The 27433-nt window shown below is 38.7% G+C and overlaps 1 protein-coding gene, 1 non-coding gene and 1 pseudogene across 2 annotated transcripts; 1 reads left to right on the top strand and 2 right to left on the bottom strand.

Annotated features, from left to right (window-relative positions):
- Positions 1-2554: 2554 nt before the first annotated feature.
- Positions 2555-3166, bottom strand: LOC125590528. The gene has a single exon (XM_048764127.1). It carries the CDS (start codon positions 3164-3166, stop codon positions 2555-2557), a length of 612 nt encoding a protein of 203 aa, XP_048620084.1.
- A 15307-nt stretch (positions 3167-18473) lies between these two features.
- Positions 18474-18580, top strand: LOC125590858. Its single transcript, XR_007326860.1, has one exon. It is a non-coding gene; the product is annotated as a small nucleolar RNA R71 (small nucleolar RNA).
- A 2926-nt stretch (positions 18581-21506) lies between these two features.
- Positions 21507-24518, bottom strand: LOC111209341 (annotated as a pseudogene).
- Between the last annotated feature and the right edge of the window lie 2915 nt (positions 24519-27433).

The following is a 27433-nucleotide window of genomic DNA, read 5'->3' as shown; positions in this document are numbered from 1 at the left end:
TGAGCGCCAAAAGTGTCTAAGAAAACGTGTATCACGATCCGAGACAATGGAAGTTGGTAAACCGTGCAACCGGTAAACTTCCCGAAAGAAAAGAGTAGCAACTTGAACCGCGTCTGTGGTCTTCTTTCAAGCTATAAAATGGACCATTTTCGAAAATATATCCACGACCACAAATATGGAATCATGGCCCCTTTGTGTTCGTGGTAAGCCGAGAACAAAGTCCATGCTTACGTCAGTCCACGGCTGTGTAGGGATAGGGAGAGGAAGATATAACTCAGCATTCGAAGATTTCCCTTTAGACTCTTGACAAATACGGCATCTGGTGACGAAGCGCTCGACGTCCCGACGTAATGTCGGCCAAAAATAAGACGCGCAGACGAGCTGTAGAGTACGATCACGCCCGACATGACCCTCATTGTGTAACTCGGAAATGATCTGAAGCCGAAGACTACACTCTGGATTGCATAGACGGATACTGTGAAAAACAAACCCATCCTGCATGGAGAAATCGTTGTGTCGATCGAGTTGGGCATCGGTAAAGATACGAGCAAAGAACGGATCGGTGGCATATAGATCCGTAAATGTGTCGAACCCGAGAACCGAATTGTGCATTGTCGTGACCAAACTGTGACGCCGGCTAAGAGCATCAGCGACTCTGTTAGTTTTGCCCGAGGTATGCTTGATAGAAAAGGTGAATTGTTGTAAGTAGGCTATCCATCCCGCATGCATAGAGGAAACTTTAGCCTGACTATCAAGATGACGCAGCGCGTCATGGTCTGTAAAAAGCACGAAATCACGGTGCACCAAGTAATGACGCCAATGTTTAATAGCCTGGATAATAGCATAGAACTCCACATCGTGCGTACTATAACGACCACGGGAACCAGACAACTTCTCACTATAGTAAGCTACCGGGCGGCTGTGCTGACTTAAAACCGCGCTGATGCCCAGCTTTGAAGCATCGCAGTGGAGCTAAAAAGTGCTAGAGAAATCGAGGAGCACAAGTATTGGAGCCGATGTTAATTTTTCTTTGATAAGATCAAAAGCTTGTGCTGCTTCGGCGGTCCAGGTGAGTTTGCCTTCGCGTATACAGCTTGTAATAGGTGCCATGATGGAGCTGAAGTGATGTACAAAACGGCGATAAAAGGACGCAAGGCCGTGAAAGCTCCTGACCTCAGAGACCGTTCGAGGTTGTGGCCACGATCGTACTGCTTCAATCTTCGATTGATCCACCGAAAGACCCTGGTCCGAGACAATGTATCCTAAGAACAAAACTTTGGAGACCCCAAACTCGCATTTATGCTGAGCTGCGAAAAGATTTTCGAGACGCAGGACCTGCAGAACCTGTCGTAAGTGATCTTCATGTTCGGTTATGGAGGAGCTGAAGATGAGTATATCATCAAAATATACTACAAAAAAGCGGCCAATAAAAGGTCTCAACGCCTGATTCATAATTCTCATGAACGTGCTTGGAGTGTTGGATAAGCCAAACGGCATAACTAGCCATTCAAACAGTCCTTCTCTCATCTTGAAAGCCGTGTTCCATTCATCTCCAGGGCGAATATGTATTTGATGGTATCCACTCTTGAGATCGATTTTGGAGAAAATTTTGGAGGTACCAATCTGATCCAATAAGTCGTCCAAACGCGGAATGGGAAACCGGTAACGAATGGTGATTTTATTAATCGCTCGGCTGTCCACACACATACGCCACATCCCATCTTTCTTGGGGATCAGCAGAGCCGGAACTGCACAGGCGCTAAGGCTTTCACGGATATGGCCTTTGCGCAAAAGATCTTCGACTTGGCGTCGCAATTCTTCATGTTCTAGGGGACTCATGCGATAATGTGGCCTATTTGGCAGAGTTGATCCCGGCACAAGATCTATTTGATGTTGAATATCTCGTAAAGGCGGTAGTTCTGTCGGAAGCTCATCGGGAAAGACGTCTTTTAACTCGGTTAGAATTGCGTTTAAGGACGGGCTGAGTTGTATGACTGTAGCATGGTCAGATGGGGATGGTATGAGGGTGAATGCGCGGCCCTCAGACTTGAACTCCGACACAAACATAGCATAAGAGCATAGGAGAGTGGTAGTAGGTGTGGTCGTCGTGGGAGAAGTTGGTGGAGTTGGCGCTGGTGTTGATGATAGTGGAGGAACCGTGTCTTTAGACGGGAGCAGGAGGATCTTGTGGGAATCACAGGTAAACTGGTATGTGTTGTCGGCTCCATTATGAATAATTTTGCGGTCAAATTCCCACGGGCGACCTAATAAGAGGTGGCTGATATCCATTGGCGCGATGTCACAATATATGTGATCTGTGTAATAGGGACCAATGGAGATAGCGACTATTGCGCGTTGAGAGATACGTACTGTGGCACTGTCATTGAGCCAACCCAACGTGTAAGGAGATGGGTGATTTTCACTTAGTAAACCCAATTTGGTGACAGCCTTTTCTGAAATTACATTCCTGCAACTTCCTGAGTCGATTACGAAACTGCACACACGCCCTTTGACTGTACACGTCGAGCGAAAGATGTTTGTATGCAGTCATTGTTCATCGTTTCTGCGAGGAGTGATGCATGATCGTCTTAGGACTAGCATGTGACCCATGTCTCTCGTGGTTTGGAAGGATTTCATCATCACCGTCCGCTTCTTCTTCCTCCTGTGAATCATACACATCGTGCTCCTCTATATCCTTTGCTATAAGACCTCGGCGCGTCGCGTGGGGGCAGGCCGTTTGTCTGTGCCCTTGTTCTCCACAAGAATAACAACGGAGGGCGTTAGGTCTTGTTGATCGTCGGAGGGTCTGTTCCTCTTTAGTGCCGGGTTTTGTCGAGGGGTTTACGGTGTCGCCAGCGTCTTTCGTTGCTGTTGATGGCGCATTGCTTCCCGACTGCTCCTTATTGCGATTGGATTGTGCAGCCCAATTGGATGATCGTGATTGTTGTTCGAATGATGCGGCTCGCCTATGTGCTTCTCCTATTGTCGATGGATCAAATTGTGCCATCGCTGTTTGGATTTGTGGTCGTAGGCCTCCAATGAAACGAGAGACAAGTTGGACTTGACTATCGTTAATCTCATTCCTCGTTAAGAGGAGTGAAAATTCCTCTGCATACTCGTCAACACTACGGTTTCCTTGTCTCAGGTTCTGGAGTCTTGTATACATGGTGCGTTCGTAATTGTGAGGCAAGAATGTCTGACATAGGTGTTTTGACAGTTTTTCCCATGATTGGATTGGTGGTTTCCCGGTACGTGACCGTGTTGCTTTAAGTTGTTTCTATCATGTCGCGGCATGACCGCAAAATTGTGTTGCCACGAGTGGAACACGCCTTGCTGGAGGCACCTGTTTGAATTCAAGTATCTCCTCGACTGTTATCAACCAGTCAACAAGATCATCACCACGTAAGCCGCGATGAAATTCGGGTATCTCAACTTTAAAGCTGTTTTCCAACGGGTATTGTAGTTATCATGTTGTTACATATCTCGCAGAAAAAGGCGATGATGTTGATCATCTTCTGCATCGTCGACTGGATATAGTGGTTGGTTCCTCTGCTGTCGTCGAACGTCTTGTTGTTGTTGTGGGCGTTGATGGTGGTGCTGTGGCTGATGAACGGGTCATTGTTGCTGTTGGTGTTGTTGCTGCGGAGGAAGTTGTTGTTGCGGTGGTACTACTTGCTGGATATTAGCACCGTGGTGGTTCTGTGTATCCAAGTGAGTAAGTAAGGTTGTCATAGCATCCATACGAGCCGTCAATGATTCGCCCAACTGGAGGACTGAGTTTTGTATCGATGTCTGAATGGTGGTGGCGAAGGACTTTTGTAACTCTTCCAGTATTGTTCGGAGATCCGCAACGTCAATAGACGTTCCTTCGGTCGCTTTCTTTGTCATGATAACGAGAGAAAAAATCCAGAAACCTTCTGATTCTGATACCAAATGATACCAACTGATGTAGCGGAAAGCTTCTAGGTTTTGTGAATACTCTTCACAATGCTTAATCAAAAGCTCTTTAGGATTTGTGAATACTCTTCACAGTGGTTATAAAAACCACTTAGATTGGAAATACTCTTTCCCGTGATATAAAGCTCGTATAAAATTTATCTCTTATTAAATCATTATCAAAACTATCGAATACAACTATAAGCGTAGAAGGCTATTTATATGAAAACACATGTTGGGGTCAAAATCGGTCACGACGGAATTAATGTCTGAAAGTCCGTAAAAATCGGACTTGAACGTTTTTACGAAAAATAAATCTTCGAAAAAGAATTGTTTTTACGAAGAATCTTGCGGAGAAAACACATTCACGAGACATCGGACAAGAGCTCGAAGAGGGTCGCTACGCAGCAACCGAACACATGTTCCGCTTGGTCGCTACGTAGCGACCGAGCTCGAGCCAAAGCTTGGTCACTACGTAGCGACCGAGCTCGAGCCAAAGCTCGGTCGTTACGTAGCGATCGAGCGCTCGGTCGCTACGTAGCGACCGAGCTCTTCCGAAACATCGATACGACATTAGTCCATGCGTTCTCGTCTACCCTTCGATGCTATCTCCCGAACACCGTAGCGAACCCATTTCACGATTCCCCGCCATTATAAGTTATTGAACAAACTTTACCGTAAAAACCGCGGAAAGTTCGTTCTTTATCGAAAGAAGCCGTAATAAACGCTTCGAGTCGGAAGACGGCCCAAAGGGACCTAAGACATGACTCGAAGCCCAACTTACGATTTCTTAACCAACAGCCCGTAAGCCGCATGATGGTTTACGCTTGGTTCGCAAGGAAAGATAAATGTCAAGTTTCCGCAGATAAATACGAAATTTTGAAGATAATTACGAAGATCGGAAAAAATGGAATATCTCCATTTTTATGCTATGGCGGCTTAAGGGCAGAAGGGGAAAAGCGTAAACTGACCTTGGAGCCAGTATATAAGGAGTCCTAGGCGGAAGGCAAAGAGGATGACTTTTCACAGCAAACTTAGCACTTAGAGCAATTTTAGGCAATTTTCCGTTTTTGTTATTCGAGCTGCGACTCAATTAGGTTTTTGCCGTCTTAGGGTTTTAGAACTAGGAATCTCGCCGACAGCTCTCGTAGCCCAGACAGTTACCTTGTTGTAAACGCTCAAACGCAGATTCGGAATAAGAACTATCTTACTCTCTTTTTCGATTTCTTATTTTACTACTGTTCTTGTTTCGTGTTCTGATTGCTTGGCGTGTGGTATTAGCAGATATCCGAGACCTCTGGGAAATTAGAGTTTTTCTAGTTTCCTTATTTAAACGGAAATCGACAGTGCGAATTTCGGTTCCCACAGTTTGGCGCTAGAAGGAGGGGGGGTACGGATCAATCTAACTCTTAGCCACAAAACGCTTGATCAAAACAATGTCTGGAAACACGAAAGACAAAATCGGAGTTCGCAACAACGCTGGTAAAGACAACCCCAGCCGCCACTGCGCATATGGCCAACGATTACGCAAACGCCATAGTGCCTAAAAAAATAAAAATAAAAACCTAGCCGCGACTTTTCGCCAACAGGAAGTGCTACGAGACGAGCTTGCGATTTCTCTGTCTAAACATAAAGGAAAATGATAAATTTTATCAAATCACGTAAGTTTGGCTCATTTCCGAGCTAAAGAAGTTTCAATACGTAAGGGTTTTACCAAAACACGTTTTCCGAAAACTTTTCGGAAGGTAAAACTTGTTCTCCCAAAAACAGCAAAAAACCCCTAGGTTAATCTCGGAAAAAGGAAGCGCAGCAAATCGATTACACAGCTCGGTCTCTACGTAGCAATCGAGCTCTAGCCATGCTCGGTCGCTACGTAGCGACCGAGCACGCACAAGGCTCGGTCGCTACGTAGCGACCGAGCACGCACACAGCTCGGTCTCTACGTAGCGACTAAGAACGCACACAGCTCGGTCGCTACGTAGCGACCCAGCACACACACAGCTCGGTCGCTACGTAGCGACCCAGCACGCACACAGCTCAGTCGCTACGTAGCGACCAAGAACGCACACAGCTCGTTCGTTACGTAGCGACCGAGCACGCACACAGCTCGGTCGCTACGTAGCGACCGAGCACGCACACATCTCGGTCGCTACGTAGCGACCGAGCACGCACACATCTCGGTCGCTACGTAGCGACCGAGCTCAAGCCAACTCTCCACTCGCTACGTAGCGACCTGCAAGGCCTCAGAAAGGTCCTCCTTTGCGTTCTCGTTTGAATCCTCATCGAAACTTTTTCGTTTCGTCTCAATCGGAGTTTCCGTTGAGATTTTACGACGAAAACAAGTAGGACTCTTCTTGGCTTGCTTCCACTCGCTACGTAGCGACCTGTCAGACCTTCACTCGATATATAGCGACCGGTCAGGCCTCAGAAAGGTCCTCTTTTGCATTCTCGTTTGAATCCTCATCGAAACGCTTTTCGTTTCGTCTCAATCGGAGTTTCCGTTAAGATTTTACGACGAAAACAAGTAGGACTATTTCTTGGCTTGCTTCCACTCGCTATGTAGTGACCTGTCAGACCTTCACTCGCTACATAACGACCTGTCAGGCCTCAGAAAGGTCCTCCTTTAGGTTCTCTTTTGAATCCTCATCGAAATGCTTTTCGTTTCGTCTCAATCGAAGTTTCCGTTGAGATTTTACGACAAAAACAAGTAAGACTCGTCTAAACTCTTTCGCTTTCTCCTACTCGCCTTTACCTCCATCTTTGTGTTCTCCTTCAAATCTCGATCGAAACGTCTCTTGTTTTTTCTTGATTGGAGTTAACATTGAAACTTTACGAAAAAAAAACCGCAAAGACTTGTTTTCTCGCTTGGATTCAGATTAATCGTATAAAACGGCAACGGTTAACTGAACACCTTAGTCGCCTCAACTATACGATTACGTTGAACCTTTTTATAAAAATTGACGTCATATCTAAGGAGAAGATAACAGCCAAGTTCGGAAGATAAATGTCAAGTTTAAAGGATAAAGACCAATATCGAAAATGGCAAACATACACGAGAAGAGGAAGGGGAAATAAGCAAGCAAAACTGAGAAGAGACAAAACTGCGTCTTCGGGAGAACTAAGGTATTTCCGACTTGAAATTTTTGAAATCAGACTTGGAATTTTCGTAGGAAATTACTAAGAAATAAAAATGCCTTTGAGACTGCCATAGAACTTTAGGGAACGTAAAACCTAGGTGGATAGTCTAGCGAACTAAGTCTTAGGCGATTTTTCTTGTCTCAATATATCGTTCCATAACTGTTCAGCCAGATCTTGCAAACCGATCTAAAATCTCCGAAATTCGAGAAACGATCGCCACGCATATCAAGCCCGCTTCCTAAAGAGAGAAAAAACTAGAGACAAGAACGTCGTCTTAAAACCGTTTCGTTTCTATCAATTTTCTCGGAACCGACATATTCCAAGTCGTCAAAGTGGAAACAAACCAAATCACAGTCCAAGCGTCGTCTTTAAATCGTCCAGGATTATTGATCATTTCAAACCTTAGAAGAAGAAACGTACACAACCCTTCAAAGTATCGGTTCAACTGTTTTCTTTCGTAAAAAAAAAAAGGGGAAGTAGGTACGTATACTATACTCGTATACTCCCAAACTTCAAAAACTTTTGCAAATCATCTCAAATAGGCAAACGACAATTTAAAATTCGTCTAAACGCTAGCAACATATCCAGACGATCATGAACATAATCTCAAAGACTATACATCATTTCTTGTCGCAATCATGCGTACAGAAAACATATACCAATATCAAACTGAAACTCGACGATTAGCCAAAGTATTGAAGCCCTTTCCTGTTTTAGAAAGCCAGTTTCGTTTAAAAATTTCTACGGGAAATCTTCAATCACCAAAGCATTTCTTTCAGTTTCCGTTGTACCAAGTGAGTCACGGAAAAGCATCGAAAACATTTGTGACGAAGAAAACTCGAGAATAGATGTAGCATCGTGCACAAAGAGACGCTTTCCTCCCGATGGTGGCTAGATCCACCTCTGGTTGACCAATTTGTTCCAGAAACTAATGTGTCATGAGAATCCTTTCATAAAACCTATGAAAAACGTTCTGCGACTAGATCATAATGAAATAAACTTCGGTAACACTCCATGAGTAACTCCAAGCAACTTTCACCTAGGATCGAAATCACAGCAGAAACGTTTCTCGTGAAACCCACAGAAACAATGCTACTTTAACATATGTTTACATATCACCGATCTACAACCTTCGAAAAACCAGTCCACGTTACTTACGCGAAAAATCCTTCGTACAATCATACCAAGTCTTACGAAGAAACTTTCTAAAGTTAACATAACAGGCTTTATGAAGAACCATGCGGCTCGCTGGCTTCTGCTTTTCTTTTCCCTCGGTCACATCCGAGAAGGCAGTCGTCCTGCCACTGACTCCACAATGGTTATGTAGCAATCCTCTTGGGCTTCGTCTTCCTCAGGAAAAAAAAATTCGACTTTCATAAGACTATAGGTCACATTATACGAAATATTCATCGTGTAACTGAAACCTAGAGCGGAGAATCGTTTTCTACGACTATCGGCCATATTAGCATGGATAACCCCAGCAAACTTGGCCTATCAATCTCGACAAGCGCTCTTTGGCCCTCGGTCAATTACGCATTCCACTAAAGGTCCAAACCAATATTTGCCATCCCCTTTAAGGACGATCATAAACTAACACGACCTTAAATGTTAAAGTACCATGGTCTAATCCTTGACCTACAACATCCTTGGCTATCTGAGAGAACACATCCCTCAAGCCAAGCCAAACTATTTGAGAAACCATATCTCCATCACTTAACGGCTAAACGACAATCTACGATTTGTCTAAAAACGTCGTGTAACTATTAACAGAATAATTATCGTATAGCCTACAGTCGGAAGTCATATGATAAATTCTTCGTAACGAAACTCAGTCCTAACAACCAAATGGTTAAAGGAAGATCTAAACTTTTCGAAAATTGACCGAGTTCAATACTCTCCACAATTCATTTTAAGCCCGCAACGTTTTACCCATAATACGCGGCATGTAAGGAAAAATTCGTAACAAAGCTTCTAGAGCTATACAAAACATCCTCAAAAATGCACGAAATAGATCTCGAAAAGCCAACACTTCACAAAGCACTATGAAGGAAAACGCTTCTTCCCATGGAAAAATTTACGCGACACCTCAGTCCTAATTCCTCGATCGCAAATCAAATTATTAGCATCCAAACAGGAACAACAATTTTGGCTGCGAACATCCGTAGTCAAACAAGAACGTTTCTCAAACGCAGGGCTAAGACTAAACCCTTGCAACATCACAAAACATCTTCAAGCCCGCGAACATTTCAAGCACGAAACGCGGCATACGAAAGAATAACAAATCTTCAGCCTCGCGAGACGTCGCAGACGCCTGAAGATTAGTTCTTCGACAAAATTTCCTTCCACGATAAAAACACTTTCTTGGAAGACAAGACAGTCATACGCACTAACATCTTCTCAAAACATATCCTTCGCGAAGACTCGAAACGGTATTTTTTTACCATTAAGTTTGTTGCTGATCACAACGAACTCTTAACGTCCTAAACAGACTTAGCCATCTCGTGGAGATGACTCTCGTACATCTGACACAGGGATAATAGCGCTATAAAAGAAACCCAAAATTTTTGGTCAGCACTTCCAGGAGGCTTAAAAATTGTCCTTGGAGAGATGCTCGGTTCCAACCATACAAGTCGTATAAGCCGAGAACCTATTGCGGACTTTAAATCGGTATGGAATCAGGATGAAACTGAAACGGGATACGTAAGTCGAATTAGTCATCGCACCCTCTAAAACCGGGAGTAAACCTAGGTCTTGCCCTAAACCCAGCACACTGGTCTCTAACATCTCTAGGCATAGCATCAAAAACCTTGATACGAGATCCCAAAATTTGTCTCTTTGCCAATATTCGAGTGTCTTCAGAAATCCTGCAAGTTTACACACTACGGAAAACTCTCGAAACAGATCACGGATATAGCAGTTCACACAGAGTTATATTACGAGATGACAACTCGTAGTCTTCCTTCTACACCCATATAAAATGCCATCGGCAGCAACACGTCTGATAACCGCTACATAAAAACTAGTCCGTAAAGGTCTCGCTGGAAAACAAGTCATAAGAACCTTAACTCCAAGACGAACTACGAAAGGCTTGATCCCTTCAACAAGGGTACGTAGGCAGCCGTCATAAGGCGCAGCCCCAATCTTATCGCGTTCTACTTTTAGAAGAGCGAGAAGACCACTTACCACTGAATTTTTCAACCATTAATTCCGCCTAACTCACCTAACTTGCCAAGCCACTTGCTAGAACCTCACGCTATAAGCTCATGGTTCTAACGAGCTGGGGGCTAACTGTTGGGGTCAAAATCGGTTACGGCGGAATTAATGTCTGAAAGTCCGTAAAAATTGGACTTGAACGTTTTTACGAAAAATAAATCTTCGAAAAAGAATTATTTTTACGAAGAATCTTGCGGAGAAAACACATTCACGAGACATCGGACAAGAGCTCGAAGAGGGTCGCTACACAGCAACCGAACACATGTTCCGCTAGGTCGCTACATAGCGACCGAGCTCGAGCCAAAGCTCCATTTTTATGCTATGGCGGCTTAAGGGCAGAAGGGGAAAAGCGTAAACCGACCTTGGAGCCAGTATATAAGGAGTCCTAGGCGGGAGGCAAAGAGGAGGACTTTTCACAGCAAACTTAGCAATTAGAGCAATTTTAGGCAATTTTCCATTTTTGTTATTCGAGCTGTGACTCAATTAGGTTTTTGCCGTCTTAGGGTTTTAGAACTAGGAATCTCGCCGACAGCTCTCGTAGCCCAGGCACTTACCTTGTTGTAAACTCTCAAACGCAGATTCGGAATAAGAACTATCTTGCTCTCTTTTTCGATTTCTTATTTTATTACTGTTCTCGTTTCGTGTTCTGATTGCTTGGCGTGTGGTATTAGCAGATATCCGGGACCTCTGGGAAATTAGGGTTTTCCTAGTTTCCTTATTTAAACGGAAATCGACAGTGCGAATTTCGGTTCCCACAACACAAAAGCCATAAAACCCTAATCCTAAATAAAATAGGAAAACTATTAAAACATTAAAACAATAAAAGTAATTATCCTATTAATAAATAATAATGATATTTGGAATATATCCAAATACTCTCTCCATTATTCTCTCCGGGTTGGAGAAGATTCGTCCTCGAATCTTGATCATGGTCTTTGATTTCAAAACGTTTTCCAAGAAAAACTCTTCCACGAATCTTCAACAACATGTTTTGCATGATTTTTGCACCGATCTGTTTGTAACTTGAATCTTCACAAATCCGTTTTTGCACAAAGATTGCACGGAGCAGGTTACTAAGATTCTGCACAAAATCTTCATCAACACGATTACACCCTATTTTTGCACGGCTCCGATTTTTAAAGGATTCATCTTTAAAGACAAAGTCGACAACACGGACATCATCTTCGATAAAACTCTCGTCATCTTCATCATCATCCAATTGCATATCTTGAGCTCGTGCTTCTTCGATCTTCTTTAACGCTTGTTCAAACTTATTAAATCCCTTGCAGATATCTTGTTCCAACTTCTTCAAAGCCTTGCTGATATCTTGTTTAAACTTGCTGATTTCATGTTTAAACTCCTACACGATCTCAGCTAGTTGTTGTTGTAGATGCATCTGCGATCAAGATAATAGAACCGTTTGGCTCTGATACCAACTGATAGAGAGGCGGAAGCGATATAGGTTTAAAGATTAGGGTTTGATCCCTAAACCGGTAACTTGGAGCTTAAGGTAATTGGATATAAGAACAAAGGACGTGAATACTCTTCGCAGTGCTCGGAAGCTCTTTAAAAATCAATCTTTCTTATTAATAAAATCGTAAGTAACAAGAGGTCATAAGCCTCTGCTTATATAAGAACTAAAACTTCACGATCCTAAAGGGATTACGTGATTTCCTATTCCAAAGTGAAAACAGAAAATAAAAGGAAAGAACCTATTTCAAAGAAGAAAAGGAAAGTCCTATACGGACAAGGTGTTGTGATCGACGGAGATCACATTTGACGCTAAATCAACTACGGGACTGTCGTGCCTGATTGATGATGGTTTCTTTCTGCTAGTTACATGCACTAAAGCACATGGATTTGGAAGTGCAGAATCTTCAAGGTTTTCATCGGATACTATTTTCATCTTGCTCGCTGTTGCTATATAAAAGTTCGCCTTTTATCCCTTCTGCAAATGGAAGTAGTGGGTCTGTCTCACGGCCGGAACTTTTAGATTTAAGAGATGATCCCCTTCACAAGACATGAGACTGAACCTGATATGCAAGAAGCAAAGTATTTTTATGGCTGAAGAAGTCAAAAATAAAAAGACCAATTAATCCATGGGCGTTAGTGGATTTGGACTATGTGGATGCGGTTCGCCCAATAATCACAAAAAGTAGGGTTTTTAAAATTGTGGTTTCTCGCCAAAATCAAGTTTTCCCGCAAAAATTGTGTTTTCACTAAAAGGGAGTTTTTCGCCAAAATTGTAAAATTAAGTTTTTCCGTAAAAATCACAAAATCGAGTTTTCCGGCAAAATCAAAAATTTCCACAAAAATCAGATCGAGATTTACGCAAAAATCGCAAAGTCGTGTTTTCTTGCCAAAATCTTGAAATCAAGTTTTTCGCCAAAATTGAGTTTTCCTGCCAAAATCGAAAAATTAAGTTTTTTTCGTCAAAACCGCAAATTTAAAATTTCGGTCAAAATTGCCAAATTAAGTTTCTGCCAAATTCGCAAAATTCGAGTTTTTCCGACAAAATCGTAAAATTGAGTTTTTTCCACCAAATGAGTTTTTGGCCACAGCCAAAAATTATATTTCACACCAAAACTATAAAAACAAAAAATTGCAAAAATATTATTTATCCAATAAAACTGTAAAACTAGTATTCCGACCCAAACTATAAAAACTTTTTTTTTGTTAAAACCACAGAGAACGAATTTGTATTTGTAACATGTTTAATTATATAGTTATATAATGGATCCCATGGCAGCTGATGTTAATATTGGCGTTAATGTGTTTGGTCCCTAATTGATTTGGTACTTAATAAACATGATCACTATTTGTCCTCGAATAAAAAATAGACAAATAGATATGGATAAATAGACGTGGGGTAACCCACCTCTAACTTAAACCAAAGTGCCTTGTGTCTGTACCGAAGTCTCACTTTAATTCAGTACACATTTATGTGCAAAAGAGTGAAAATGGTTTATAGGGGGTTTAAATTTCTCTGTGGATCACACAAGGATCAATTTTTGGCCATTGGGCCTAAACGATTACTGCTATTTCCTTCAGAAAGCATGGAAACAGAGTAATGTTACTAGTTATTAGTCTATTTAGCCAGTTTCTGAAATTGACTTTTCAAGGGTCCACTAATCAAATCATCATAATAATTAAAATGTCAATCCATTTCTAAAAGTTTTGAATCAAAGAGAATTCAGGTTTTCAATTAAGATAAATGCAATCAATAAGATGAGTGGTTTCAATCAATCTAACAGGTTTCTAAAGCAACTAAACAGTAACTTTCAATCAATTGAAATAAAGAAGAATCATAGGCATAGGATTTTGATTTCAGATGACTAAGATTAAATCTAAAATGACAAGGTTTCAATCAACACATTCCCCTAAGTTTAGATATCAATTCTAAACAAATTCTCTTCCAAGATAAAAGCTCATTTACTCTCATGATCAAACATCAAATTCCTTTGGTTTGTGTCAATCAAGCAATCATTAAGAATAGATCATTCAACTTTCCTAACTCCCCTAACATCAAATCCCTTTGGTAGGGTAAGCTAAGAGCTTGATGAGTTGGCTTAGACATTTCATCGAACACCTTCCGGGCAATGAAATGTCTAGAGTTCTAAACCAGAATGGCAAACTCAAGCTTAGCATTAAGATCACTCAATCAAGCAAGGAAACACATTAATCTACTCTAAACATTCTAGATCATCACTTAATCATCCTAAATCATCCTAACCCATGAATCCAAAGATGACTACTCACTCATAATCATGGTAGACACTAGATCATTAGTTGATCCAAATCTAAACATGATTAATGGTCAAAGTAATCAAGCAAAGATAAGAATTTATGATCAAGATTAGATCTTTCACCCAAAAGTGGCTTTTGATTAGATAGAAAACAAGATAAGTCCTAAGATAAGGTCTAAAAAGTATTTATAGTGGCCTAAAAACGAGCTGGGTCGACCCAACAAGCATGGGTTGACCCAAGACAATTTAGGCAAAAAGTTGGTAAAAATAGAAGTGCGGATTTTTCTAAGATTCGCAGCTGGTTTTTGACATGTCATTTGGCCGCTGCAGAAGGCTGATGCACACTCCAGCGGCATGTTTCTTGTCGTTCGGCCGCTGCATCTTCCAGATATCGGGCAAGGAGTAGTGGATTTCTCCAGCGGCTTGTCTTGGCCGCTGCATTTGGCCGCTGGGACAGTTGGGAACTCGTCTTATGAACCAAAATCACCTTTCTTGTCTCTAAACCATCTCCAAAGGTTCCAAACTCACCAAATAGCATCTCCATCATCTAATAGAGACAAATGTATATGCAGTGCACCTAAATCTACTCTAAATGCATCTAAATAGACAAATTGAGAACTAAAATGATTGCTAAAACTATGTAAATACACAAGATATCAACTCCCCCAAACTAAAACTTTACTTGTCCACAAATAAACTTTCAAGGTCAATTAGAAGAAAAGTTTGAAAATGGGAGCTCATAACCAAAAGACACAGTTTCTAACCTTTAATGTAACATCCCAAAGAAAACATAGCAAATAGCATGATCAACTTTCTTAGTGCACTCTAGCTTCTCAAGGCCTATCAAGAATCTTTTGTCTCTACACAAGTTACATTGCCATTCAACAAACAAGTTCCTTAGCCAACTCTCACATTCATTCACACACACACAAGGTGAATTCTTGCAAATGGATATTTGATCTCAATCATTTGGCTTGGTGAGAGAATATGGTCTAATGTGAACAAAAATGGGTTTCAATTGCATTATTTATAGTGACTCACACTCAAGAATATGAGAAAGATCATTATGCAAAATTTATCTTAGAAAATGAGCAATTCATGCATACAATTCGTGTTCTCATCATTCTACCCCTTTCCTAAGTAGCTTTAAGTTCTACCATTCTTTTCTTTCTTTCTCGAACCCAAAATACTCCCACTTTCATCTCTCACCCATTGAACTATCCTTTCTTTTCTTTGATTTAATCAACTAGGGACTTGTTCTTTTGAATTTAAACTTTTAAACTTAGCTCTCTTCTTTTCTTTTCTCCCACTCAACTATTGTTTCTTCGATTCCTTTTTTTTTTTAATTTGGGAGGGGATTCTATTGATACTTTAGAGTTTTTTCCTTTCTAACTTTCTTTGTCCCTAGGGGTTTCTTAGTTTAAACACTCTTTTTGGTTCATCTCTTTCGCTCAATCTCTCTCATTCCCAAGATCAAAAGAATTTAAGCTCACAAACCCCAGAAACCATCCTAGAGGCTAGCTCAAATGAAGTCCCAATGCTAGCCAAAGATGAGAACAACCCCATTGTCGCTCCTAATACTCTCAAGATTTTGCACATGACATGCTATCAATAAAAGGCCTCACTCAAGCAAATTAATGTTGGCTTCACAGAATGGTGAGGGTTAATGGGTATGGAGTGTCATTTGGGTTAACAAAGATTGGTACAAAGAGAGAAAGATAACCCAAATGTGTATAATATCCATGATTAAGTATGCAAATGTCCATATGTAAGAGAAATTAAGTTCATTAAGCCTAGTTCATTTGGAGTTAGTTTCAAGAACAATGTCAATCATCAAGCAAGCAACATGTTTCAAGAAAAGTTTTCAAGGTTCGAAGCTTACAAGCTTTTTCAAGAGATGCTTAAGCTACTTGATATGTTTAGCTAGGATGTCAAATTGAGTTCTAGATATGTGTTCTTTACAAGGTTTCTCCCTATTCATGAATGCAACTTATATGCTCTAGACTCAATCCTAAGAATGCAACTGATGCAACTACATGATTCTTTTTGTGTTTCTTAAATTTTTCAAATTTTTTTGGTTTTTCTATGCAAATATGTATGTACATTGTAAGACTCAATGTAATATCATCAAAGCAAACATGATCAAATACTTGGTACCTCCACCAAACTTAGTTCACACAGTCTCTGTGTTAGTAAGTTGAAAGAGATGCCCAAAAGAAAGAATAAATGCAAAGAAAAACTGGTTTATACAATGGAAAGGTTGGAGTGGTACCTCAAGCGGAGAGTGGAGAAGGAGGATCCTTTCCACTTTCAAGAGTGCTGGTGAGGACTTGAGAGAGAAGCTCTTGAAGCTTGATTGGATCATCTTGGAGCTATGGAGTGATGATGGCCTTTGCACTTGAGAATGGTGTAGACTTTCCCTTGCATTTGATCTTGTACTCAATAGCTCCATCCTTGAACTTCATTGGATGAAGAGTGAGAGTGTGTGGCATCATATCAAGAGGTGGAGGGTGAGGTTATTTCATCATCTTCTTCTTGTCATGAGCAGCCTTTGTGGCTCTACTCACCTCCTCCTTTGTAGCACTTTCCAAGTGCTCATCACACATCTCTTTAGAGGAGTCTCCATCAAAACCTTTTTTCTCACTAATAATCACTTCATCCTTGAGCTTCTTAATGGAAGGTTCTCCATAAGTAATGTTTCCACAATACTCAAAATTCATCATTAGAGACTTGATTGGGTAGGAGACAACTTTGTTCACATTGAGGAGTGTGACCTTTTTGTTGGCAAAGTCAATGCAAGCTCCTACTGTTGTGAGAAATGGTGTGCCAAGGATCAATGAAACTCTCTTCTCAGTTGCCATCAATAGGGATGATGCAGTCTCCAATCTTCATAGGGTAGTCTTTGATTAAGCCTAATGGAATTGTTGAAGAAGAGTCTCCAAACATGAGTGAAGATGTGTTTGGCTCCATGTTCTCAATCTCAAGACTCTTCACCATCTCCATTGAGATCACATTCACACTTGCACCAGAATCAACAAGAGCATCATCAAGTGTGAACTTACCAAGGGAGCAAGACAAGGTGAACTTCCCTTGGGTTTCTAGTTTGGGAAGGAACTTTGGTGTGACTGGTGGATCAAGCTGCACAGTAGAGATGTTTAGGAGCTCTCCTACTTCTTCTTTGTGAGCTAGAATGTCCTTGATGAGTATCATTTGGACATGAGAATCATGCATATTCGATATATGTGGAAGCTTGACTCCTACATCTCCCATGTCTTTTCTGAACTTGGAGATCACCTTCTTTTGAGCTTTAGTGAGGAACCTTTGTGGAAATGGGAGCTTGTCGTAAGGTGATTGCTCAACCACATGAGCTTCTTCTAGCTGAACCTCTTTCAATTGTGTGACAGCTTTCCCAATAACCGGTTTCTCAGCTTTATGTCTAACTGGTTGCAAAACTTTTCCCTCAACCTTCTTTACAGTTTGTATCTCAACCCTTTCCACAATCTTGTGTTCAACCTTCTCCACAATCTGTGCTTCAGCCTTGGCAACAACTTCTGTTCCATATATGAGTCTTTCAATCTGATCTTCCTCTTTCTCATAATCACTCAACTCAATCTCAGAAGTAGTAGAGAGGATAACATTGCAATACTCTTTAGGATTCTGCTCTAATTTTCCTGGTAAAGATCCCATTGGACTCTTGGAGGTTGAAGGCATAGAGGCAAACTGATTCTTCAAAGTCTTGAAGTGAGAGGAGAGTTGTAGGAACTTGTTGTTGAGGTTATTGTAGCTTCCATCAACTTTGGTGTGAAGGTTCTTCAGCTCATATCCAATGTGCTTCTCACTTCTAGTTTGGGACTCCAAGATCTGTTTCAACATTGCATCAGTGCTACTCTCTTGTGGAGCAGAGGTAGAAGATCCAGCTTGGCCTTGTGTAGACTGATTTCCTTCGGAGGAGAAGCCTTGAGAATAGTTTTCCCTAGCTTGGTAACCACCTTGTTGGTTGTTGTAGAAGGGCTTTTGTTGGTAGTTGTTGTACTGAAAATTAGGCTCTTTTTTGTACCATGTCCCATTAGCATTCACAAAGCACAACTCGTCCTGACCTTCTAGACCATCAACTTCACTAACCATAACCAGCTCTTCTTGTCTATGATCACCAACAAAGTTGACCTTCTCTTGTTTGGCTTTGTTGTAGAGAAGCAAATCCATCTTCTCTTGTAGAGCTTTCAATTCTCTCTTGTGTTTTGATCATCTCCTCCAATGCCTCTATTGCTCCTGTCGTGGTCATCACTGTAGACTGAATCACTCTTAGCCATATTCTCTACAAGCTCCAAAACATCTGCCTCACTTCTCCCCAAGAAGAATTCATTGCTAGCAGTATCAAGCTGGCTTCTAAACTTGGGCAAAGCACCTCTGTAGAAAGTACTAAGCAAACTCTCCATATTGAAGCCATGATGAAGACATTGAGAGATGTAGCTGTTGAACCTTTCGCATGCTTCCCCAAAGCCTTCAAGATTCCTTTGATGAAATCCAGAGATTTCATTCTTTAGCTTAGCAGTTCTTGAAGTAGAGAAGAACTTGGTGAGGAAAGCTTTCTTGCACTCATCCCATGTGGTGATTGAATCTCTTGAAAGGCTCTTCTCCCATGTGTGAGCTTTGTCTCCCAAAGAGAATGGAAACAACCTTAGCTTGAATGCGTCTTCAGAGACACCATTGATCTTTGAAGTTCCACACAGCTTATCAAAGTTATCCAAGTGGTCTAGTGGATCCTCCATGGCAAGACCATGATACTTGTTGCTCTGGATCATGTTTATCAAGCTTGATTTGATCTCAAAGTTGTTGTTTTCCACAGCTGGTGCTCTAATGCCAGCTCTATGCCCATGGATATTGGGCTCATCATGGGTGCCAATAGCTCTAGCTTGGCGATGTTGGTGTTGTGGCCTAAGGTTGTCAGCTCCTTGGCCATTACCTTCTCCATCTTGAGGCTGATTCAGATGTTGATCCATCACAAACCCCAATCTGTCTAAGTGAGCCTGTTGCTCTTCTTCTCTTCTCCTCCTTCCAATCTCTCTTTCAAGTGCTCTTGGAACTAGGTCTGTTTGGCCTCTGCTCCGCAAGTTCATGCACCTGAGATACAAAAGATTAGGAAGGAGAATCAGTAATTAGATATAAGAAAATAAGATTTAGTCTCAAGCAAGAATCAAATCTCAATGTCAAAATCAACTTAGAATTGGCAACGGCGCCAAATTTGAAATGGACTTTTTAAGGGTCCACTAATCAAATCATCATAGTAATTACGATGTCAATCCATTTCTAAGAGTTTTGAATCAAAGAGAATTCAGGTTTTCAATTAAGCTAAATGCAATCAATAAGATGAGTGGTTTCAATCAATCTAACAGGTTTCTAAAGCAACTAAACAGCAACTTTCAATCAATTGGAATAAGGAGGAATCATGGGCATAGGATTTTGATTTCAGATGACTAAGATTAAATCTAAAATGGCAAGGTTTCAATCAACACATTCCCCTAAGTCTAGATATCAATTCTAAGCAAGTTCTCTTCCAAGATAAAAGCTCATTTACTCTCATGATCAAACATCAAATTCCTTTGGCTTGTGTCAATCAAGCAATCATTAAGGATATATCATTCAACTTTCCTAACTCCCCTAACATCAAATCCCTTTGGTAGGGTAAGCTAAGAGCTTGATGAGTTGGCTCAGACATTTCATCGAACACCTTCCGGGCAATGAAATGTCTAGAGTTCTAAACCAGAATGGCCAACTCAAGCTTAGCATTAAGATCACTCAATCAAGCAAGGAAACACATTAATCTACTCTAAATATTCTAGATCATCACTTAATCATCCTAAATCATCATAACTCATGAATCCAAAGATGACTACTCACTCATAATCATGGTAGACACTAGATCATTAGTTGATCGAAATCTAAACATGATTAATGGTCAAAGTAATCAAACAAAGATAAGAAATTATGATCAAGATTAGATCTTTCACCCAAAAGTGGCTTTTGATTAGATAGAAAACAAGATAAGTCCTAAGATAAGGTCTAAAAAGTATTTATAGTGGCCTAAAAACGAGCTGGGTCGACCCAACAAGCATGGGTTAACCCAAGATAATTTGGGTAAAAAGTTGGTAAAAACAGAAGTGCAGATTTTTCTAAGTATCGCAGCTGGTTTTTGACATGTCATTTGGCCGCTGCAGAAGGCCGCTGCACACTCCAGCGGCATGTTTCTTGTCGTTTGGCCGCTGCATCTTCCAGATATCGGGCAGGGAGTAGTGGATTTCTCCAGCGGCTTGTCTTGGCCGCTGCATTTGGCCGCTGGGACAGTTGGGAACTCGTCTTATGAACTAAAATCACCTTTCTTGTCTCTAAACCATCTCCAAAGGTTCCAAACTCACCAAATAGCATCTCCATCACCTAATAGAGACAAATGTATATGCCAATGCACCTAAATCTACTCTAAATGCATCTAAATTGACAAATTGAGAACTAAAATGATTGCTAAAACTATGTAAATACACAAGATTTCATGTGTTTCACATGTGGATTGAGACGCTAGTTAGTATTTAGAGGCGAAACATGGATAGTAGCTATTTAAGAGTAGAGCTAGTGCTTATGATCTGATTGTTGTAGCTCTATCAAGAAGCTATTGCCCTGCTGAAGTAGATAAGCAAAACTGCGAGACAGCCTCTTTTATAGATTTTTATCACTAGACATATAGCGGTAACTCCAAGGCGCAAACATGATTTTATTAGAGAATTTTTTTCTAGAATGACACAAAATGTTTTTAACATAAATATAAATATAATACACAAGGATTCAAAATATTTCATTAAAAAGGTAAATTGATATTTATATTCATGGGGTTAACTAATCTAAGATTTTAGAGTTTTGAGATGAGGTTTCAGATTTATAATTTTTTTTTAAATAGTTCCAAAAGAATTTTTGGATTTCACAATAAAATTTTGAAAAAAAATTTTTTGAAAAGAAACAATTTGAAAAAAATTATAAAAAGTTCGAATTCAAAAACTTATTATTCAAAAATGATAATTTTTTTATTTTTTAATTACTGCTTATTGTAATAATAATTTATTGTAATAATTATTTATATTTATATATCTATAAAGTAAAAGTACAAACATCTTTTACCTCTTTAATAAAATTTATGTTGGTCATTTTTCTTTTTGCGTGCTCTTTTGATGAAAAAAACCTATTTTAGTTTATTTTGAGAGAATTGCCCATTTTATTATAATCCAACCAAATGTATTCTGATCTCTTTGTTTTGATTCGATGTAAGAAAAAGAAAAAAAAAGGATAGAGACGCATTACGTTGTACAATCAGTTCTTAAAAATTAATGATTTCACTACAATTACCCAAAGTGTCAGTTAAACAACAAATTAACAGACTTGTTTTTTGAAAAAGCACATGTAAACATCTTTGGTTTAACTTACTTTGGGTAACCATGAAAATCACACATTTTATTTATATTTATTCTTGAAGGAAGTGGCAATATTACATATACTCCATTAATTAAAAAGTACAAGGCATTATAACATGATCAAACCCATCTTTACGAGCGAAACATTAACAATAGCGTATCGAGGTGAGCTCACATATGAGTACTCTCCCACTATTTTTGCATACCTTTCAAAAAGTTCGTCCATCACATTATGACCAAATGTAGGTTCTAGCATCGGCTCTATCACAGCTCGAATTGTCTTAGCCACTCTTCTTCCACTAGCTAGGGCTTCCGGTTTGGATCGTAATATGTCATAGTTTTCCTCGGTGACACTCCCACCTTCCCAATTAACAGGACTTACCTGAAGTCGATCAATCAAAAAAGAACCTTCTTTCTCGATCGGCATTTTCAATTCTTGGGAGCTCGCAGCATAGTAAGGAGCGTTGAAAGCATCGATCTTCTCTTCTTCGATGATACCCTTTAGATGAAGAACATAAAAGAAAGAAAATTTTAGTTATTACTTATTGAGTACTAAACTTGATTGGGTTATATTATCTATTGATCCAATACTCATATGGTTGAGCTACTATTTGGCACACTACCAAACAAAATTTATATGGTAGCAAAACTATGTGTATATAGTATTAAATGTATCAGTTGCCCTTACATTTAAACAAAATATCATTTGAGAAAGTTCAATAAATTTGGAAAGAACACATGGGGCCACACGTTTTAGTAGTATTTAACTGGTCAAGTAGCGTGCCACGGTCAGATCCTATAGAGTAATTAATATGGACCATATATATCGAGCCCTAAGAGACTGTTTACATGTTGGTTCGAATTAATGGTAAACAAGCAACACTATACCTCATTGGCCATGGACATGAGAGCTTGAGCTAGGAGCTCCCATTGATAGCAACTCTCTTCGGTTGTAGGATCCAGTGAGCTTCTACCTAGGAGCGATAAGACCATTCGTTCCTCCGGGAACCACCTCCTCGGATCGCGATCTCAGAAACACCAAGAAATCGGATTGGAACTGAAGAGCATAGGCTTTATGTACACTCTTAGGACTTGTCTTGGATAGGTATATTTTCCCTTTGTTGTCTAAATCAGCTGTTATGACCACTCCATCTTCCTTGCTCACCTCACCACATGGAACCTTGTATATGGTTGATAACTTAATTTTTTAGTATGTACTATTTACCATACAATGTGTGGTATTTTGATGAAATGAAACAATTATGTGGACCACTTTGGTATTTTCTAGTGTGATGTGTGATGGTATCATGTGTGAACCACTAGGTTTCCCGATTTTTTTTTTGTCTTGGTTTTCTCGAATAAGAAAGATTCCCACACACTAAATTTCCCTTAATAAAATTAAAAGGGAAACCGGATTCGTGGATTTAATATCCGGATCCGTGGATTTAATATCCGGATCCGGATTCGTGGTTTCCGGATATCCGGGTTTCGGATATCCGTCTCGATATTCTATTATCCGCGGATATCCGGATCCGTAAAAATAATTAAAAATAAATTTTTTCAACAAAAATACTAATTTTTTAATAGAATACATAAATTAAATATTTATATATGTTTATAATATTGTAAAAACTAAAATATAATATTATAAGATTAATTCATGTATAAATATTAATATATCAAATATAAATATTAATAAAATTTAAAAATTTAATGTATTTTAAAATAGATCCGGATCCGGATATTCGGACCTAAAAGTTAAGATATCCGGATTCGGTTTGCACGGATTCAAGATTTTACTATCCGGATTTGGATCCGGGCACCCCAGATATCCTATTTTCGGAGCGGATCCGGAGCGGATCTCGGATCGAATCCGGATCTCGGATAATAAGTCCCAGACCTAATATTACTTGCGTAAATGTTTTCTTGGTACTGTATCGTGAAACGACGTATTCATGAAAAAATATCTTCATTATAACAAACTCCTTGTATTTCAAAATTACGAACGATGGCAAAACATATTTTCTTAAAATATATTTTATAAATAAATAATTATTGTAACTATGATTTCCAGTCATAATAGTATTCCTGTAATCCTGTTTAATTATTCATTATCAAAATGCAAGTTGGCAAATGGCATTAATATTTTGAAAAACATAATTAAATATATGAATAACAAAGAAAAAGAAAACACACCTGAGACAACCAGTGCAAACTAGAAGAAGAATGAACAAAGTGAAGGCTCTGGCGAGGAAACAAACGTCCGTAGAAAGAGCCAGGAACCGCCGATACAAAACACGGTCCTTCTCCTCTGCGGTCAAAACCTAAACAATCATTATTATTGTGTCTCTTCTTAAGCCGGTCGTAAAACTCCGGCAAAGAAGCAAATATGTAGTTGAAGTCGTTGCTAGGGAGGTCGTTGAGAGAGACTTTGAGCTCAGGGACAGGACGGTCAAGGTCAAGACACACGTTTTGGATTGTGTCTACGATGTTAGAGATAGACAAGAGACTATTGGGACCGGAGGAGCAACCTAAGTCAGCGATTCCAAGACTCGAAATATCTGAATTGCTCAACATTAGCTTTTTCAAGGCCTCGTCCAATACTCTTCTGCCTAGAGATATTATGTTGCTCTGCGGATTACATAAACATTGTACACATTTATCATTATATTTTTAGGTCTAACCATAACAAAAATAAATATAAAATACATAGATGGTTATATGCTATATGTGTACACAAGACTACTAGGAAGATGTTCTGAAATAAAATTCCAACCTGAACGATGGAGTTTTTGGCATAACTTGTTTCACCGTTTCCTTTGTTCATGTGAAGAACTTGCATTACTTCCATTTCTCTCTCTCTCTCTCTCTATGTCTCTTTCTAAGACAGAAGGTAAATGAAGATAATAAGTGATGTTGGGTCGCTATATATAACGAAAGAGGGCAAGTGTGGTAAAGAGAGCAGTTCTATCTATGACGGCCACATGCATGATGCATCTTATGTACATTAAGTTTATCTCTTCATAATGTTCTCCTATACGAATGTCCTATATATTAAAAATTGTTCAAGTTGATTTAGAACCAGTAGTTATAAGTCATTCTCGATCGAAACTTAGAAATAGATTTGAAACTCATCTTGTAAACTGTTTTAAAGATTTGCAATTATTCATTACAGTTAATGAAACGTTAATGATTGTTTGCCTTAATCCGTTTCCTTTTTATGCTTCCATACATAATATCAAAAATCATAGCAACAACGAAGTTTAACCTTATCTACACGTCTTTGCTACAATCCGGTTGGAAGAATTAATAGTGGAGAAATTAGTTGTTGTTTTGTTACAAAACGTTCTGGTTTTTGTTTCGTGAGATTTATTGATCAAACATCATGCCATACATTTAAAAAAAAAACTAAATAATAGTATTGCAAGGATATTTAGTCTTGTGTTACTTTGGGTAAGAGATAGATTATTATTAACCACGTGTGGTTTCATATTGCTTTCGAAGGAAAGCAGATAACAAGAATAAATGGTTAAGGAAGGCTCATGGAAATTGGTCTCTTTACATTGGGTCCACTAAGTATTTGTTCTTCTCTTAGCTTACGTATATAGGTACTGAATACTGATGGATGATAACAATTAAGGGATCTATTCTTTGTGTTTGTAGTATACATATTAATTGTACGGTAAACTAAATATAGTATATCAAATACCGAAAGTCTAATGTAAAATCTTATATTGTTCTTAACATATTACCCTCAAAATTCATGAATTGTTGGATCGACTGCATGGTGGAAAAATTATAAGAAAATAATATTTTAATCTACATGGCCGGGTCGATGGTATAAAAAATTGTTGATAAATGATAAGCTCGGGAAAACTAAACTAAACGAGACTCTGTATCTTATATGAAAATCTACACTTAAAAGTTAAAACATATGCGTCAATCGTAACGTGAGAGTGTTCTATTTGGTTTCTCTCTTGGATATGGATTTTTTTCTGTTGCTTTTTAGGTCTACAAAATTTAATCAAAGACTTTAATTTGTGATTACGATAGTGCATTATCGATTGATATATAGTAGGTAGGACTAATTAAGTTTCTAACAATCAACTTCTATTTTAGGATCAATTTTCACAGTTGACACTAACTAACTCAACCCTCACGTTTCTAACATGAACTTATTAGGACTTCAAAACAAATTTAAAATTTTGACGAAGCAAGAAGCAAACAATAATATAAAACTTGATATCACTGATAAATGAAGGAAACGTGTTAGAACACTCTCATTAAAAGTTTCAAAAAAATATAGATATAAAATATAAATTATAAATTATGAATTATTATGTTAAAATATTCATAACTAAAAATATTAATATTTTATATATTTATCTCTATATATATTTGAGTTTAAAAATTATATTAAAAACTTTCCATTGGAAATCTTATAAATTAGTCCGCTGTCAATTTGAGTATATGTACAGATAACACTAATGCTATACACTAACACTCATGTTTTTAGTAACATGATACTATTAACAACATAATTTAAAACCAAATTTCGAGTAATCGTATCGTAGCGCATATAACTTTAAACTACCCTTGATTGATTTAACTGACACGCCAAAGGATTTGTCTAAATCGACTGCATGCATGCTCCTGTTAACTTGTATTGTTTAATTTTTTTCTTTTTTGGAGTTTTCGAGTAGGTAAGAAAAAAAAACAGATTAGGTCGCTTCACATGTTCTGCCTTGTATGAACAACATTTTACGGTCCCATATTTATTTCATAAATAATGTAAACACATAAGACGAAACGACCGAGCTTGTCAAGAACCCGTGTGGATCATCACAATACATAGGCCACACAATTCAATACTTAGGAGTATACGAGATCAATTAGGCCTATACAGGTGTCACATGTAAAGAATAAAGATCCGATTTAAAATATATGATTTGACTTCTTTTCACTTGGACCACACGGCATATGATTCGTGGAATATGTTGTTTCATATCATATTCGAATAATTATTCCTCAAGATAAATATTTGTGGAGAACACATTATATTGATTTGTCACGTTTTTTTTTTGTTTTTGTTCCACAGTAGAGATAAAGTCTATGGCATTCAGGGATTGTAAATGGTACTCCGTCTGTTTCGTAAAACTATGTATTTTAAAGAAAAAATTTGTTTCAAAAATATCTATTTTTTTTTTGTATTTTCAATGCATGTTTTATTAACTAATTGCAAATTTTAAAAAAATTAATTATATTTATTGAATTTTTATTGATTTACAATTATGGAAAAAAGAATATCACAAAAAATTATGCAAATTTAATGTGTTTTATTAAAATATGTGAAAAATCTAAAATATGTAATATTTTGAAAGAGAGAGAGTATCTAAGAACAAATATTTATTGTATCGAAACTAATAGTAATGCACTTTCTTCAATATTTCTTTTGGCATGTTCATTTTGAAATATCTAGCTACTCCGATCCTTATGTACTGATACTCCATTTTCATTGTTATATTATTAAAATGAAAATAGAAAAACTATTTTAAGTGAACCACGTGGGCTTTGCTGCCAAGTAATTTCCAACGCGAATAGTTTGCGAAATGTGGTATTAATTTCACGTGAACATTCTGCTTCACGTTCCGACGATGGCCCTCTTTTTCTTTTTATACATGTAACGACTGCCCCGCTGTCTCCGACATGGACATGGAGTATTTTTTCAATATATATGGAGTATTTGTTAAAAGTATTTAATCTAATCTAATATAAGTTTCTAATTTAATCTAATATAAGTATTAGTACTTCTGATGATATGTCTTATACTATTATACCCTACATCTGTTAAATTTTCTTAAAGCAATGTTACAAAATATGCAGCTAGAGCCTAGAACAAAGCAAAAACTCTTTTTCAAAAGAAAAAAAAAAGTATTCAGTCAAAAA

This window comes from Brassica napus, chromosome C7, assembly GCF_020379485.1.
Source record: "Brassica napus cultivar Da-Ae chromosome C7, Da-Ae, whole genome shotgun sequence".
Taxonomy (NCBI): Eukaryota; Viridiplantae; Streptophyta; class Magnoliopsida; order Brassicales; family Brassicaceae; genus Brassica; species Brassica napus.
Note: the sequence above shows the minus strand (reverse complement) of the source record. Positions and strands in the feature narration are given on the sequence as shown.

Excerpts from the sequence above, each read along its gene's own strand:
- LOC125590528 (XM_048764127.1), bottom strand. The coding sequence starts at position 3,166 with ATGTATACAAGACTCCAGAACCTGAGACAAGGAAACCGTAGTGTTGAC.